At 33.1% G+C, this 19929-nt stretch overlaps 1 protein-coding gene across 1 annotated transcript in view; it reads left to right on the forward strand.

Moving 5' to 3' along the window:
- Positions 1–18446, forward strand: part of LOC131852796 (calumenin-B) — a 31810-nt gene extending 13364 nt beyond the window's left edge. Inside the window, exons 6-7 of the mRNA XM_059203530.1 lie at positions 16690–16805; positions 17917–18446. Of these exons, the coding sequence (XP_059059513.1) occupies positions 16690–16805; positions 17917–18142 (342 nt within the window). The 3' untranslated portion in view covers positions 18143–18446. The remainder of the gene's footprint in view (positions 1–16689; positions 16806–17916) is intronic.
- The last annotated feature ends 1483 nt before the right edge of the window (positions 18447–19929 follow it).

The following is a 19929-nucleotide window of genomic DNA, read 5'->3' on the forward strand; positions in this document are numbered from 1 at the left end:
TTAAACAGAAATTGCGGGAACATTATTTAAATTTGTAACTTTTTTACTGTCCTTCTCCAATTTTCACATCTTTCTGTAATATCCCTATAGTTCTCTCTATATTTTCTGTTTTTCTTACTTTCAATTTGAGACTGTACTTATAATATGATTATCAGATCATTATGTATTTATTTATATATAATATTTATACATTTATGGGTTATATTTAAATGAATTTAATCGATAAAATCGTTGTTAAGTATTAAATTAATTTTAAGTGATATTAACTATTATATTATGCATAAAAAATATTTGTAATAATAAAGAAAATACATTTAAAATGTTTTACTTGTTGTGTTAGTTATTTATAAGATCTTACTATAATTGTTAGCTGCTTTACAATTTAGAAAGTACAATAGGTAATGTAAATTAAAATTAATTGAATACTTAACAACGTTTTGTTCGATTAAATTCATTTAATTATTAAAATAGTTAATTTAAAATTAGAATAAAGACAAAAAAAAATAACAAAAAAAATCGGTGGCGGGAATCGAACCTTGAGCGTCCGTTTGGTAAGTTGATTCAAAGGCTTATTAAAATCAAAATTCAAAATTCAAAGGCTTATTTCTTCGAAATTACTGGTCATTTTGAAATAATACTTAGGGTTCGCATACCTTTATCGGATACTACTACTACACGGAGTTTCGTCAAAATAAAATATCTAGGTTAGGTATAATAAATTCATAATTAATAGACCGTTACGGTATCTGTATATATTCGGATCAAAACACTATACTATGAAATAAGAACGAGTATGTAAATTGATTAACACAAGTAATTGATTTTTGAAATATATTCAGAGCCAAAAAGTCTTCTTTCTTTATTTATGTACTTGTTAGATGCGACAGCGACTTTGTTTTATACTATACTATACTATACTATGTAATGATTGATATACCTAAAATAAATAAAATATCTGAGGTTTGGACAAAAACTCAAAGGGTAATTTATTTTGAAAAAGTATTTTGAAAATACCTATTTTGCTTTTAGTGTTATAGTACTTTAACTGATATGTTTTAAGTAACAATGTTTAATTATAATTAATACTACTGCACCAACACTCCGATCGTGCAAAAAAATTTGCTGTTTCATTATTTTTTAGTTCAATTAGTGGTCTACCTAAGTCCTGGGCTAAGGGGGGGGGAGTCATGACGCCCCCATGACTCCCATGACCTCCATGACGCTCCCCCCTGGATCCGCCGTTGCGTCTTCTCTTTATTCGCTCAGTAACGTTGTTACAAAAGAAAAGATTCCCGTCCAAAAAAATAATAAGTATTGAGGTTTGATCTGGAGTCACGTTACTCCAGACTGATTTCTATGAATATTTAGATTAGATAGACTATTATTCTTGAAATACTAGCTAGACATTATTAAGTTACTGTAGCCATAATGTAGTAGCCCAAACGTGCCAATGAGGAAGCCCTTGGCAAATGCTGCACCCTGATTGGCCCGTTTGAATTGGATCAAGAACTGCTCGTATGCCAAAAAGGTGGATTTGTATAAAATCGTGTATAAATCGCTTAATTATTATTATTACTCGTCGTGACAGTTGTGGCTCAAAACGGATCAACATTTATATATGGTCATCTGGCATTAGATCAACAAAAGGCCTCCGGATCAACAAGTGAAAAAGGATCAACAAAAAACTACCTATACGGCACGTCTGAGCCACAAAGTGCCCAAGGGGATATTTATATATATATATAAACACCTCTTTGGGCACTTTGTTGATCACGCCACAACCTACACACTTGCCGATTCCACCTTTTGCACTGAATAACTTGACTCCTATCGCGTATATCTCAGGCGGTATGGCAACGTCGCATTCTATTTTGCGATGCGGCCATATATATTCGTCGATAGTACGATATACTCGACACTTTTTTTACTAATAATTCGTGACTGAATGGCTCCGAACGGCTAAATTTTTGGTATACACAAAGACTTTTTGGCTCTGAATATATTCCAAAAATCAATTAATTATGTTGATCACTTTATATACTCGTCCTTACTGCGATACTTACTTTCATCCGAATATATATAGATACCGTAACGGTCTATCAATTATGACTTTATTAATTTACTAATGTAGATATTTTATATTCGCAATGCTCCATACATGCAAGCTCCAGCAACGGTGGAGGCAGGGTCCCCCCTGCACCGTACACCGCGCCCCGCGCACACAAACAAATTAGATATTTTTTGAATACACAAAGACTTTTTGGCTCTGTATATATATTTCAAAAATCAGTTAATTGTGTTGATCACTTTATATACTGGTCCTTACTGCGATACTTATTTTAATCCGAATATATATAGATACCGTAACGGTCTATCAATTATGAATTTACTAATCTAGATATTTTATATTCGCAATGCTCCATACATGCAAGCTCCAGCAACGGTGGAGGTAGGGGGGAGCACCGTACACCGCACCCCGCGCACACAAACAAATTAGAATAAATTAAATTCATAAGATTATTTATATATTTCGACTGCCTCGGTGGTCACACCGCTTTACATCCGATGGCCGCGGGTTCGATTTCTCACACGATGCAAACATTTGTACTCATCGGTCATCGATTGTTTTCATCGGTCTGGGTGTTTTATATGTATATTATATATGTATTTACAAAATAAAAATATCTATTTATATCAGTTCAGTATCAGTCTGTGTTAATTGTCCAGGGTTATTTATTATATTTTTATAAACGGTTATCTTTTTCCATCGCACCGCTCGCTATCGACAGTGAATTCATAGAAATGTCACTCTAAAAACAAAAATAGTTTTGTGTTTTGTATTTCAAATACTAAATGCAAAATAGGTATTTTCAAAATACTTTTTAAAAATTAAGTACCTTTTGAATTTTTGTCCAAACCTCAGATATTTTATTTATTTTAGGTATATCAATCATTACATAGTAATATAAAAACAACGTCGCTGTCGCAAACAGTACATAAACAAAGAAAGAAGACTTTGGCTCTGATACCGTAACGGCCTATGAATTATGAATTTATTATACCTAATCTAGATATTTTATATTCGCAATGCTACGTACATTGTAATATCCGCCTCCATTCATTGTAACGGTGGAGGGACTAAATAGTTGAATAAAACTGAATAAGCAGTTGCTCCACTCTATAGGTACTGCGTCGTCGTCGTATGCTGTTCATTTTTTCACTCGTTTTGGCGCCAAGAGAGGGTCACATAGTCGTGGTCAAGTTAAGAACTTATAATTTAATTTTGATAACAATAGATACAAGTAAAAAGTAGGTATTATATTAATGTACGTAAGTACTGTACTTAAAAATATTTATTCTTTACTGTATGTACATTTGAAAAACTTAACACTTAAGGACTTGTACATATACACGTACATACTGCCATTTTCTCTTAAAGACATCCAGAGAAGCACTATTTATCAAATACGCGGGGTGCACCGACCTTTGACCTTATAACACCTGATTCGCGCGTAACGAATTACATTGCTACTTTTTGGTATTTTATGGTGGATATATCACTATAAAATATTATTATTTCTTTAGATTATGACATAATAACATAGTTTACATGATTTTAAGGGAAACATACGATAAAAAAAAATCCCGTAAAATGTAAAAGATAAAAAATGGTTATTGTTGGTTATCCTTAAGAGATAGACATATACCATCACGGACTTTTTTGTTGACCTTATTTTGATACATCTCAAAGCACTAGACAACACGCATTTTCATTAAACAGTATTGTATTTTTTTATTTCTTTAACTTTAATGCACAAAAAAATTTGTACATGTGGCGGACTTAATATTTTGCCGCGTTATTTACCAGGCAACCATGAGTGGTGCAGCGAAAGATTATTGGCGGTGCACTAATATAAATAAGAAATGTCAAAAAAAGATTTATAAAGATAATAAAGATAAGCAAAATATACATTTCTATAAAAAAATAACAATATACATACATAAATATATATCTAAATATAACCCATAAATGTATAAATATTATATATAAGTAAATACATAATGATCCGATAATCAAATTATAAGTACAGTCTCAAATTGAAAGTAAGAAAATCAGAAAATATAGAGAGAACTATATGGATATAACAGAAAGATGTGAAAAAAGGAGAAGGACAGTAAAAAAGTTACAAATTTAAATAATGTTCCCGCAATTTCTGTTTAAATGAATTTATTACATTATTATATATATTAGGCATACGACTAGCCTTATGACTGTTACTTTTTTTTTAATCTATACATCTATACATGTAAATAAAATTGGAGTGTCTGTTTGTAATATTAAAATAACCGTTTTTTACTACTTGCATATGAATATAAATACGGTACATACACCAAAATAACATATTTTACAAGTTTTGTCTGTCTGTCTGTCTGTTTGTTCCGGCTAATCTCTGAAATAGCTGGACCGATTTTGACGGGACTTTTTTTGGCAAGTAGCTGATGTAATAAGGAGTAACTTACGCTACTGTTATTTTAGAAAAATAAAATAAAATTTCACGCGGACGAAGTCGCTGGGGCCAGCTAGTCTATAGATATACCGAGATTTAATGTTTAAGTTGCTATTATGTTGTTGACAAAATTTTACTGTAATGTTACTATTACGTTATCCTACACAATTTGTATTATTTTGGATGAATAAATAAATAAATAAATAATAATCTATACATCTATACATTTAATAAAAATTGGAGTGTCTGTTTGTAATATAGAAAAAACCGTTTTTTACTACATGCATATGAATATAAATACGGTACATACACCAAAATAAAATATTTTACAATTTTTGTCTGTCTGTCTGTTTGTTCCGGCTAATCTCTGAAATGGCTGGACCGATTTTGACGGGACTTTTTTTGGCAGGTAGCTGATGTAATAAGGAGTAACTTAGGCTACTTTTATTTTAGAAAAATAAAGTTAAAAACCACGTGGACGAAGTCGCGGGAACAGCTAGTGTATAATATATTAGAGATACCTACGTGTTTTTTTATTGATGACTAGCTGTACACGGGATTTCGTCCGTGTTGAATTTAACTTTATTTTTCTAAAATATAAGAAGTTAAATTCCACGCGGACGAAGTCGGGTGTACAGCTAGTTGTCGGTAGTCTAGCGATTTAGCTAGCACACTGCTTTGATTCCTGCTTGGTGGTCGAGGGTTCGATTCCTCGCACGCTGCAAACATTTGTATTCATGAGTATGATTGTTTGTAACGGTCTGGGTGTTTTCTATGTATAGATAATATATATGTATTTACGAAAAAAAATCTTTGTATTTATATCAGTACCCATAACATAATCTTCAGCTAGCTTAACTTGGGTCTAGATGAAGCTGTGTGAATTGTCCTGAGATTACTATTATTACTATAATAAATCTTTTCAAATCAGCCGATGTTTATTTTTGCCATAATACGTGCTGTTACCATGTGATAATATTACGTACGTACTTATTAAACTATTAACTTATTATTAAATTGTTTGTAACGGTCTGGGTGTTTTCTATGTATAGATAATATATATGTATTTACGAAAAAAATCTTTGTATTTATATCAGTACCCATAACATAATCTTCAGCTAGCTTAACTTGGGTCTAGATGAAGCTGTATGAATTGTCCTGAGATTACTATTATTATTAATTGGTACACAGGTAAACTACTAACTAGGCCATATTGGTGTTGTTTGTTATGGTGAAAAAACTAGTAGGTATATATATAAGTTACACGTACAATTTCAAAGACTTATTTCTTGAAAACTACTGGCTATTCTGAAATAAAACTTTAGTGTTTGTATATGTAATGTTTGCATATAAAATATGATTAAAGGTTACCAGTGTATTTACACTTTTACTGAACAAACAGAGTTGTTTAATACTGAAAATATTGTGTGGAAGGCATCAATTACTTTCAGTGCATGTATAGCTTTTCTCTTTTCCTAATTATTATTATTATTAAGTTTAAAGTGGTTGAATTTTACGTAAGGGGTTTTTATACATTATTTCTAATGTACCATTTATTTTAAGTTTTTTAAACTCTATTCATCGAGACCTATCTAATGAGTCCAAACACGATATTTCTGCTGTAAGTTTTCGAAGAGTATGTTCATCATCTGATAATACTGGTGCCAGCATGAAGTCAAGGTTAACAGATAACTAATTACTTTTATTTCGTCCAAATGTTTAGATTACGTATAATAAATTCATAATATCGCTACCTATTCAAATCAAAACAAGTATTAGGTACTTCATGTACTAGTATATAAATTCATCAACCCACAAGTAAATGATTTTTAAATATATTCAGAGCCAAAAAATCTTTGTGCATTTAAAAAAAATGCCGATACGGATTCACTATTGCAGGAAATTGTTGAAAAAATATATATCGAGTATAGGTATCTACTACTATCGACGAATACATTTGGCAACAACGCATGGTCTCGGTCGGAACGGCAACATCGCATATTAGAATACAAAGATAGTGGTAGAACGCGGAACGGCAACATGTTGCCGTTCCGCCACGCTACCGTTATAGTGGTAGAAAGAGAGAGACAGTGGAATCAGCAATATCTACGGATCGTGGCTGGATCAACTAAGTGTGCAAATGTAAGTATATATATATATACTTACATTTGTCTTTAATTCAAAGGAAATATAAATAATGAACGCATCACATTTAAAACAGTAATAAGTACGTACGTAATATTATCACATGGTATCAGCACGTATTATGGCAAAAATAAACATCGGCTGATTTGAAAAGATTTATTATAGTAATAATAGTAATCTCAGGACAATTCACACAGCTTCATCTAGACCAAAGTTAAGCTAGCTGAAGATTATGTTATGGGTACTGATATAAATACAAAGATTTTTTTTCGTAAATACATATATATTATCTATACATAGAAAACACCCAGACCGTTACAAACAATCATACTCATGAATACAAATGTTTGCAGCGTGCGAGGAATCGAACCCTCGACCACCAAGCAGGAATCAAAGCAGTGTGCTAGCTAAATCGCTAGACTACCGACAACTAGCTGTACACGCGACTTCGTCCGCGTGGAATTTAACTTCTTATATTTTAGAAAAATAAAGTTAAATTCAACACGGACGAAATCCCGTGTACAGCTAGTCATCAATAAAAAAACACGTAGGTATCTCTAATATATTATACACTAGCTGTTCCCGCGACTTCGTCCACGTGGTTTTTAACTTTATTTTTCTAAAATAAAAGTAGCCTAAGTTACTCCTTATTACATCAGCTACCTGCCAAAAAAAGTCCCGTCAAAATCGGTCCAGCCATTTCAGAGATTAGCCGGAACAAACAGACAGACAGACAAAAATTGTAAAATATGTTATTTTGGTGTATGTACCGTATTTATATTCATATGCAAGTAGTAAACAACGGTTATTTCAATATTACAAACAACAGGCTTCAACATTCTCAGGTACCACAAAAAAGATGTTTTTATTAAAAACAAGGTGTTCCCGCGACTTCGTCCGCGTGGAATTTAACTTTATTTTTCTAAAATAAAAGTAACCTAAGTTACTCCTTATAAATCAGCTACCTGCCAAAAAAAAGTACCGTCAAAATCGGTCCAGCCATTTCAGAGATTAGCCGGAACAAACAGACAGACAGACAGACAGACTAAAATTATAAAAATAGTTATTTTGGTATATGTACCTTATATATATTCATATGCATGTAGTAAAAAACGGTTTTTTCAATATTACAAACAGACACTCCAATTTTTATTAAATGTATAGATGTATAGATTATTATTTATTTATTTATTTATTTATTCATCCAAAATAATACAAATTGTGTAGGATAACGTAATAGTAACATTACAGTAAAATTTTGTCAACAACATAATAGCAACTTAAACATTAAATCTCGGTATATCTATAGACTAGCTGGCCCCAGCGACTTCGTCCGCGTGAAATTTTATTTTATTTTTCTAAAATAACAGTAGCGTAAGTTACTCCTTATTACATCAGCTACTTGCCAAAAAAAGTCCCGTCAAAATCGGTCCAGCTATTTCAGAGATTAGCCGGAACAAACAGACAGACAGACAGACTGTACTATGCTATACTATGTATTGATTGATATACCTAAAATAAATATAATATCTGAGGTTTGAACAAAAACTCAAAGGGTAATTTATTTTGAAAAAGTATTTTGAAAATACCTATTTTGCTTTTAGTGTTATAGTACTTTAACTGTTATGTTTTAAGTAACAATGTTTAATTATAATTAATACTACTGCACCAACACTCCGATCGTGCAAAAAAATTTGCTGTTTCATTATTTTTTAGTTCAATTAGTGGTCTACCTAAGTTCTGGGCTAAGGGGGGGGGGAGAGTCATGACGCCCCCATGACTCCCATGACCTCCTTGACGCTCCCCCCTGGATCCGCCGTTGCGTCTTCTCTTTATTCGCTCAGTAACGTTGTTACAAAAGAAAAGATTGCCATCCAAAAAATAACAAGTATTGAGGTTTGATCTGGAGTCACGTTACTCCAGACTGATTTCTATAAATATTTAGATTAGGTAGACTATTATTTTTGAAATACTAGCTAGACATTATTAAGTTACTGTAGCCATAATGTAGTAGCCCAAACGTGCCAATGAGGAAGCCCTTGGCAAATGCTGCACCCTGATTGGCCCGTTTGAATTGGATCAAGAAGTGGTCGTATGCCAAAAAGGTGGATTTGTATAAAATCGTGTATAAATCGCTTAATTATTATTATTACTCGTCGTGACAGTTGTGGCTCAAAACGGATCAACATTTATATATGGTCATCTGGCATTAGATCAACAAAAGGCCTCCGGATCAACAAGTGAAAAAGGATCAACAAAAAACTACCTATACGGCACGTCTGAGCCACAACTGTCACGACGAGTAATAATAATAATTAAGCGATTTATACACGATTTTATACAAATCCACCTTTTTGGCATACGAGCAGTTCTTGATCCAATTCAAACGGGCCAATCAGGGTGCAGCATTTGCCAAGGGCTTCCTCATTGGCACGTTTGGGCTACTACATTATGGCTACAGTAACTTAATAATGTCTAGCTAGTATTTCAAACATAATAGTCTACCTAATCTAAATATTTATAGAAATCAGTCTGGAGTAATGTGACTCCAGATCAAACCTCAATACTTGTTATTTTTTGGACGGGAATTTTTCCTTTTGTAACAACGTTACTGAGCGAATGAAGAGAAGACGTAACGGCGGATCCGAGCGTCATGGAGGTCTTGGGAGTCATGGGGGTTCATGACTCTCCCCCCCTTAGCCCAGGACTTAGGTAGACCACTAATTGAACTAAAAAATAATGAAACAGCTAAATTTTTTGCACGATCGGAGTGTTGGTGCAGTAGTATTAATTATAATTAAACATTGTTACTTAAAACAACCAGTTAAAGTACTATAACACTAAAAGCAAAATAGGTATTTTCAAAATACTTTTTCAAAATAAATTACCCTTTGAGTTTTTGTTCAAACCTCAGATATTATATTTATTTTAGGTATATCAATCAATACATAGTATAGCATAGTACAGTCTGTCTGTCTGTCTGTTTGTTGCGGCTAATCTCTGAAATGGCTGGACGGATTTTGATGGTACTATTTTTAGCAAGTAGCTGATGTAATAAGGAGTAACTTACGCTACTGTTATTTTAGAAAAATAAAATAAAATTTCACGCGGACGAAGTCGCTGGGGCCAGCTAGTCTATAGATATACCGAGATTTAATGTTTAAGTTGCTATTATGTTATTGACAAAATTTTACTGTAATGTTACTATTACGTTATCCTACACAATTTGTATTATTTTGGATGAATAAATAAATAAATAAATAATAATCTATACATCTATACATTTAATAAAAATTGGAGTGTCTGTTTGTAATATAGAAAAAACCGTTTTTTACTACATGCATATGAATATATATAAGGTACATATACCAAAATAACAATTTTTATAATTTTTGTCTGTCTGTCTGTCGGTCTGTTTGTTCCGGCTAATCTCTGAAATGGCTGGACCGATTTTGACGGTACTTTTTTTGGCAGGTAGCTGATTTATAAGGAGTAACTTAGGCTACTTTTATTTTAGAAAAATAAAGTTAATTCCACGCGGTCGAAGTCGCGGGGACAGCTTGTTTTTAATAAAAACTGTTTATTTGATAAAAAAACATCTTTTTTGTGGTACTTGAGAATGTTGAAGCCTGTTGTTTGTAATATTGAAATAACCGTTTTTTACTACTTGCATATGAATATAAATACGGTACATACACCAAAATAACATATTTTACAATTTTTGTCTGTCTGTCTGTTTGTTCCGGCTAATCTCTGAAATGGCTGGACCGATTTTGACGGGACTTTTTTTGGCAGGTAGCTGATGTAATAAGGAGTAACTTAGGCTACTTTTATTTTAGAAAAATAAAGTTAAAAACCACGTGGACGAAGTCGCGGGAACAGCTAGTGTATAATATATTAGAGATACCTACGTGTTTTTTTATTGATGACTAGCTGTACACGGGATTTCGTCCGTGTTGAATTTAACTTTATTTTTCTAAAATATAAGAAGTTAAATTCCACGCGGACGAAGTCGCGTGTACAGCTAGTTGTCGGTAGTCTAGCGATTTAGCTAGCACACTGCTTTGATTCCTGCTTGGTGGTCGAGGGTTCGATTCCTCGCACGCTGCAAACATTTGTATTCATGAGTATGATTGTTTGTAACGGTCTGGGTGTTTTCTATGTATAGATAATATATATGTATTTACGAAAAAAAATCTTTGTATTTATATCAGTACCCATAACATAATCTTCAGCTAGCTTAACTTTGGTCTAGATGAAGCTGTGTGAATTGTCCTGAGATTACTATTATTACTATAATAAATCTTTTCAAATCAGCCGATGTTTATTTTTGCCATAATACGTGCTGTTACCATGTGATAATATTACGTACGTACTTATTACTGTTTTAAATGTGATGCGTTCATTATTTATATTTCCTTTGAATTAAAGACAAGTGTATATATATATATATATTTATATACACTTGCACACTTAGTTGATCCAGCCACGATCCGTAGATATTGCTGATCCACTGTCTCTCTCTTTCTATCACTATCTTTGTATTCTAATATGCGATGTTGCCGTTCCGGCCGAGACCATGCGTTGTTGCCAAATGTATTCGTCGATAGTAGTAGATACTTATACTCGATATATATTTTTTCAACAATTTCCTGCAATAGTGAATCCGTATCGGCATTTTTTTTAAATGCACAAAGATTTTTTGGCTCTGAATATATTTAAAAATCATTTACTTGTGTGTTGATGAATTTATATACTAGTACATGAAGTACCTAATACTTGTTTTGATTTGAATAGGTAGCGATATTATGAATTTATTATACGTAATCTAAAGATTTTGACGAAATAAAAGTAATTAGTTATCTGTTAACCTTGACTTCATGCTGGCACCAGTATTATCAGATGATGAACATACTCTTCGAAAACTTACAGCAGAAATATCGTGTTTGGACTCATTAGATAGGTCTCGATGAATAGAGTTTAAAAAACTTAAAATAAATGGTACATTAGAAATAATGTATAAAAACCCCTTACGTAAAATTCAACCACTTTAAACTTAATAATAATAATAATTAGGAAAAGAGAAAAGCTATACATGCACTGAAAGTAATTGATGCCTTCCACACAATATTTTCAGTATTAAACAACTCTGTTTGTTCAGTAAAAGTGTAAATACACTGGTAACCTTTAATCATATTTTATATGCAAACATTACATATACAAACACTAAAGTTTTATTTCAGAATAGCCAGTAGTTTTCAAGAAATAAGTCTTTGAAATTGTACGTGTAACTTATATATATACCTACTAGTTTTTTCACCATAACAAACAACACCAATATGGCCTAGTTAGTAGTTTACCTGTGTACCAATTAATAATAATAGTAATCTCAGGACAATTCATACAGCTTCATCTAGACCCAAGTTAAGCTAGCTGAAGATTATGTTATGAGTACTGATATAAATACAAAGATTTTTTCGTAAATACATATATATTATCTATACATAGAAAACACCCAGACCGTTACAAACAATTTAATAATAAGTTAATAGTTTAATAAGTACGTACGTAATATTATCACATGGTAACAGCACGTATTATGGCAAAAATAAACATCGGCTGATTTGAAAAGATTTATTATAGTAATAATAGTAATCTCAGGACAATTCACACAGCTTCATCTAGACCAAAGTTAAGCTAGCTGAAGATTATGTTATGGGTACTGATATAAATACAAAGATTTTTTTTCGTAAATACATATATATTATCTATACATAGAAAACACCCAGACCGTTACAAACAATCATACTCATGAATACAAATGTTTGCAGCGTGCGAGGAATCGAACCCTCGACCACCAAGCAGGAATCAAAGCAGTGTGCTAGCTAAATCGCTAGACTACCGACAACTAGCTGTACACGCGACTTCGTCCGCGTGGAATTTAACTTCTTATATTTTAGAAAAATAAAGTTAAATTCAACACGGACGAAATCCCGTGTACAGCTAGTCATCAATAAAAAAACACGTAGGTATCTCTAATATATTATACACTAGCTGTTCCCGCGACTTCGTCCACGTGGTTTTTAACTTTATTTTTCTAAAATAAAAGTAGCCTAAGTTACTCCTTATTACATCAGCTACCTGCCAAAAAAAGTCCCGTCAAAATCGGTCCAGCCATTTCAGAGATTAGCCGGAACAAACAGACAGACAGACAAAAATTGTAAAATATGTTATTTTGGTGTATGTACCGTATTTATATTCATATGCAAGTAGTAAAAAACGGTTATTTCAATATTACAAACAACAGGCTTCAACATTCTCAAGTACCACAAAAAAGATGTTTTTTTATCAAATAAACAGTTTTTATTAAAAACAAGCTGTCCCCGCGACTTCGACCGCGTGGAATTAACTTTATTTTTCTAAAATAAAAGTAGCCTAAGTTACTCCTTATAAATCAGCTACCTGCCAAAAAAAGTACCGTCAAAATCGGTCCAGCCATTTCAGAGATTAGCCGGAACAAACAGACCGACAGACAGACAGACAAAAATTATAAAAATTGTTATTTTGGTATATGTACCTTATATATATTCATATGCATGTAGTAAAAAACGGTTTTTTCTATATTACAAACAGACACTCCAATTTTTATTAAATGTATAGATGTATAGATTATTATTTATTTATTTATTTATTCATCCAAAATAATACAAATTGTGTAGGATAACGTAATAGTAACATTACAGTAAAATTTTGTCAATAACATAATAGCAACTTAAACATTAAATCTCGGTATATCTATAGACTAGCTGGCCCCAGCGACTTCGTCCGCGTGAAATTTTATTTTATTTTTCTAAAATAACAGTAGCGTAAGTTACTCCTTATTACATCAGCTACTTGCCAAAAAAAGTCCCGTCAAAATCGGTCCAGCTATTTCAGAGATTAGCCGGAACAAACAGAGAGACAGACAGACAAAACTTGTAAAATATGTTATTTTGGTGTATGTACCGTATTTATATTCATATGCAAGTAGTAAAAAACGGTTATTTCAATATTACAAACAGACACTCCAATTTTATTTACATGTATAGATGTATAGATTAAAAAAAAAGTAACAGTCATAAGGCTAGTCGTATGCCTAATATATATAATAATGTAATAAATTCATTTAAACAGAAATTGCGGGAACATTATTTAAATTTGTAACTTTTTTACTGTCCTTCTCCTTTTTTCACATCTTTCTGTTATATCCCTATAGTTCTCTCTATATTTTCTGATTTTCTTACTTTCAATTTGAGACTGTACTTATAATTTGATTATCGGATCATTATGTATTTACTTATATATAATATTTATACATTTATGGGTTATACTTAGATATATATTTATGTATGTATATTGTTATTTTTTTATAGAAATGTATATTTTGCTTATCTTTATTATCTTTATAAATCTTTTTTTGACATTTCTTATTTATATTAGTGCACCGCCAATAATCTTTCGCTGCACCACTCATGGTTGCCTGGTAAATAACGCGGCAAAATATTAAGTCCGCCACATGTACAAATTTTTTTGTGCATTAAAGTTAAAGAAATAAAAAAATACAATACTGTTTAATGAAAATGCGTGTTGTCTAGTGCTTTGAGATGTATCAAAATAAGGTCAACAAAAAAGTCCGTGATGGTATATGTCTATCTCTTAAGGATAACCAACAATAACCATTTTTTATCTTTTACATTTTACGGGATTTTTTTTATCGTATGTTTCCCTTAAAATCATGTAAACTATGTTATTATGTCATAATCTAAAGAAATAATAATATTTTATAGTGACATATCCACTATAAAATACCAAAAAGTAGCAATGTAATTCGTTACGCGCGAATCAGGTGTTATAAGGTCAAAGGTCGGTGCACCCCGCGTATTTGAGTGTAGAGTTTATAGTGCTTCTCTGGATGTCTTTAAGAGAAAATGGCAGTATGTACGTGTATATGTACAAGTCCTTAAGTGTTAAGTTTTTCAAATGTACAATAAAGAATAAATATTTTTAAGTACAGTACTTACGTACATTAATATAATACCTACTTTTTACTTGTATCTATTGTTATCAAAATTAAATTATAAGTTCTTAACTTGACCACGACTATGTGACCCTCTCTTGGCGCCAAAACGAGTGAAAAAATGAACAGCATACGACGACGACGCAGTACCTATAGAGTGGAGCAACTGCTTATTCAGTTTTATTCAACTATTTAGTCCCTCCACCGTTACAATGAATGGAGGCGGATATTACAATGTACGTAGCATTGCGAATATAAAATATCTAGATTAGGTATAATAAATTCATAATTCATAGGCCGTTACGGTATCAGAGCCAAAGTCTTCTTTCTTTGTTTATGTACTGTTAGATGCGACAGCGACTTTGTTTTTATATTACTATGTAATGATTGATATACCTAAAATAAATAAAATATCTGAGGTTTGGACAAAAATTCAAAAGGTACTTAATTTTTAAAAAGTATTTTGAAAATACCTATTTTGCATTTAGTATTTGAAATACAAAACACAAAACTATTTTTGTTTTTAGAGTGACATTTCTATGAATTCACTGTCGATAGCGAGCGGTGCGATGGAAAAAGATAACCGTTTATAAAAATATAATAAATAACCCTGGACAATTAACACAGACTGATACTGAACTGATATAAATAGATATTTTTATTTTGTAAATACATATATAATATACATATAAAACACCCAGACCGATGAAAACAATCGATGACCGATGAGTACAATTGTTTGCACCGTGCGAGAAATCGAACCCGCGACCATCGGATGTAAAGCGGTGTGACCACCGAGGCAGTCGAAATATATAAATAATCTTATGAATTTAATTTATTCTAATTTGTTTGTGTGCGCGGGGTGCGGTGTACGGTGCTCCCCCTGCCTCCACCGTTGCTGGAGCTTGCATGTATGGAGCATTGCGAATATAAAATATCTAGATTAGTAAATTCATAATTGATAGACCGTTACGGTATCTATATATATTCGGATTAAAATAAGTATCGCAATAAGGACCAGTATATAAAGTGATCAACACAATTAATTGATTTTTGAAATATATATACAGAGCCAAAAAGTCTTTGTGTATTCAAAAAATATCTAATTTGTTTGTGTGCGCGGGGTGCGGTGTACGGTGCAGGGGGGACCCTGCCTCCACCGTTGCTGGAGCTTACATGTATGGAGCATTGCGAATATAAAATATCTACATTAGTAAATTAATAAAGTCATAATTGATAGACCGTTATGGTATCTATATATATTCGGATGAAAGTAAGTATCGCAGTAAGGACGAGTATATAAAGTGATCAACATAATTAATTGATTTTTGGAATATATTCAGAGCCAAAAAGTCTTTGTGTATACCAAAAATTTAGCCGTTCGGAGCCATTCAGTCACGAATTATTAGTAAAAAAAGTGTCGAGTATATCGTACTATCGACGAATATATATGGCCGCATCGCAAAATAGAATGCGACGTTGCCATACCGCCTGAGATATACGCGATAGGAGTCAAGTTATTCAGTGCAAAAGGTGGAATCGGCAAGTGTTTAGGTTGTGGCGTGATCAACAAAGTGCCCAAAGAGGTGTTTATATATATATATATATATATATATTATTTTACTAGCGACCCGTCCCGATTTCGCAAAGTGTATTATTATGTACTAGTGGCCCCGGCTTCGCACGGGTGTACATGTATTATACATTTAAAACTTCCTATTAAAATAAAAACCGCTTCAAAATCCGTTGCGTAGTTTTAAAGATAGACAGACAGGCAGTGACAGCGACTTTGTTTTATACTATGTAATGATCTGTACGCACAACGGCCCGAATGAGAGGCTAATTACGGAGACTGGAGTCCAACATACTTAAACTATGTAGTGATAATGATTATTACCCTAAATGTATTATATATATGGTACCCTAAATGTATTATTGTGTTTCCAAGTGTAATAAAAATTACATGTTTTTGTATTATAGGATGGCAAGATATCTTTGGAGGAGTACATTGGTGATATGTACAAACCTGAAGATGGAGAGGAAGGCGAGGAGCCTGACTGGGTCAAGCAGGAGAGAGAACAGTTTACTGGATACAGGTTAGTTAGTTCTTCATACATTATTTCAGCCCCTCCAATTAAAACGGGATTGAAATTACAGTTGAAGAGGCAGTCCCTCACTAGAGATTCAAACTTCGGCTCTGTAGCTGAGGTTTGAACCTCTAGCGTTGTCCACAGACTAAAGTCCCTCCTCACTAGAGGTTTAAACCTAGGCTCAGCAGCCGAGGTTTGAACCTCTAGCGTTGCCCACAGACTAAAGTCCCTCCTCACTAGAGGTTTAAACCTAGGCTCAGTAGCCGAGGTTTGAACCTCTAGCGTTGCCCACAGACTAAAGTCCCTCCTCACTAGAGGTTTAAACCTAGGCTCAGTAGCCGAGGTTTGAACCTCTAGCGTTGCCCACAGACTAAAGTCCCTCCTCACTAGAGGTTTAAACCTAGGCTCAGTAGCTGAGGTTTGAACCTCTAGCGTTGCCCACAGACTAAAGTCCCTCCTCACTAGAGGTTTAAACCTAGGCTCAGTAGCCGAGGTTTGAACCTCTAGCGTTGCCCACAGACTAAAGTCCCTCCTCACTAGATGTTCAAACCTAAGCTCAGTAGCCGAGGTTTGATACTCTAGCGTTGACCGCAGACTGCAGTCGTATTCGTCAGGCAGGAGTTGGTCTTTAGCCATTCTATCTAGCTGCAAAGGCCAACAGTATTAGAATAAAATTATTTCAGTCTTCATACTCTAAGAATATGATACTACAGTAGATTTTGACATTTGTAAGGTTGTATATAAGTCAACCGTCTAAATTTAAGGGAAGTTAGCAGAATTTTTAAGTATTGTCATTACCTGGCCTCGTCATCACTTCTTCCGTTTCCTGTCGCTATTAGTTCAGAACACGAATGTAAATAGTAGTGGTCTTATTATAAATGCGAAAGTTTGTTAGTATGGATGGATGTTTGTTACACTTTCACGCTAAAACTACGTAATATATAGCCTATGGATCAAAATAACACTTAGGCTATATTTTTTATTGAAATCTAATGCGGAGAAACCGTGGGCACACCTAGTATTTAATAAGAATATAATAGTGTATGAGAATAACTGTAACTATGTAATATTATTACTAATACAAGAAAAAATAGTAAAGTCTGGACGAATTCCACAGAGACACAGACAAAGACGGGTTCATGGACGAGAATGAGGTGAAGGAATGGATCGCACCGCCCGAGTTCGATCACGCGGAGGCGGAAGCGCGCCATCTTGTCTTCGAGGCGGATTCCGACGCGGACGAGAAGCTCACCAAGGCGGAGGTACTCGATAAGTACGACCTCTTTGTGGGCTCGCAGGCGACCGACTTTGGTGAAGCCCTGGCGCGTCATGACGAATTCTAATTAATAAGCATCAATACATAAAAAAACCCAAGACGAACAATCAATAGACTTGTGGTAATGAAAATAGAGTGCATAATATATTCATTTTTGAGCAGCTTATATATGAAGTGATTATACGTGGAATTTTATTTTTTTTAAATAAACTCTATTGATGGAATATGGTCGTCTTGGATTTTTCTTGTATATTGTAAGTACAGTTTAAAGTCGTGTCAGCTGTTCTTATTACCATAGAATTACCAACCGTCCTGTTTTTCTAGGACATGTCCTAGTTTTTATACTGTCCTGGGACGTCTTGAATAATGGAATAAACAATGCAACTTACATAAATATCACCGCTCATGCGTTGCCATTTCAGGGTTAGTTTGAAAGATTAGTTTAAATACAATATAGCTACAAAAAACGTGGAAGTAACATTGTATGTGCATCTCCCATATGCATAGGCAGCACCTCAGTGTGTTGTTAGGTCAAGCAACAAATCACTGATTTTCAGGTATTATCTAGGGACATACGCACTGTCAAAGAAAATAAAATATCAAATTGTTAAGTTTTACCAGTCATCTCTATGTAGCGGTCTCGGCACCATAGTCATACTATTTATAACACGACAATATATAATAGCTTTGCGCAAAGTTAACTCTATATCTATATAAATACACTAGCGTACTCGGCAGGGATGAAGCGCCGCTACCTAACGGGTTTAAGTATATTTTGAAACCTTACTTATACTACTTACCTTAAAAAGACTTAAACCCAGTCCCCCGGAGTTGATGACGGGGCCAAGAGGGCGAGCCTCGAGGTCTTAACCTGCACCCTCCTATTGGGGTAAGCATTACTTGTGTCAGTCAGTCTAGGAACCCATTGACATATTTACACAACATGTCAGCATCATAAAAATTGGTCCGACCGTTTTGGAGTTAGATGACAAACACATACAGAAGAATTATAGATATATATTTATATTTTATATACATATAATGTTCATATTTATTTTATTAAAGGTTATTACATCTGAAATGTACCTAGTGTTATTTAGACTGCGGTTTTCTGTAAGGCAAGTATTTTCAGTTTCATTTTTAAGTGAATCTCCCTTTTACATGCTTCCAAAAGTTAGTAATGACATTTAAATTAAAAAGGCTGTTTGTTTTAAATAAAAAAATGTATTATTTTATTATATAGGTAAATAAAATAAAATATGGCAACGTTTTTATTGAACTATTAATATTACATGAATAGTTAAGCATGAAATACGATATATTTTTTTTCAATGACTCAAAATTTGCAACATATTAATTTCTATATGTTTAACAAACAGAATGTATTATTTTATTATATAAATAAATATAAATAAAATAAAATAAGGCAACGTTTTTATAGAACTATTAATATTACATGAATAGTTAGTATGTTTTTTTTTCAATGACTCAAAATTTGTAACATATTAATTTCTATATTTGCATTTCTATAAGAATAAATGGAAATGATATATAGTTGTAGTGGTTGATAACGTAGCGATACAGTATATGATTGCAATTATTTAAGAGCAAATTAAGTTAACTGATAACACAATTTCTACCAGCTCTATATAAATCTGTAGTCTGTGGTTACTTATTAGATGAGTTCAAGTTGTTCTAAATTGAAACTCATCTCTTCGAATACATGTAGAATATGTATTTTAATACAGAAGTGATTGTGGCTGTATTTATATGTAAGAATGGAACAGAAAGGCAACTCTTTCATTTATATAACACTGGCGACCCGTCCCGGCTTTGCACGGATGCATTACGAAT

Source organism: Achroia grisella, unplaced genomic scaffold, assembly GCF_030625045.1.
Source record: "Achroia grisella isolate CSIRO2021 unplaced genomic scaffold, CSIRO_AGI_Agris_v1 utg862, whole genome shotgun sequence".
Lineage (NCBI taxonomy): Eukaryota > Metazoa > Arthropoda > Insecta > Lepidoptera > Pyralidae > Achroia > Achroia grisella.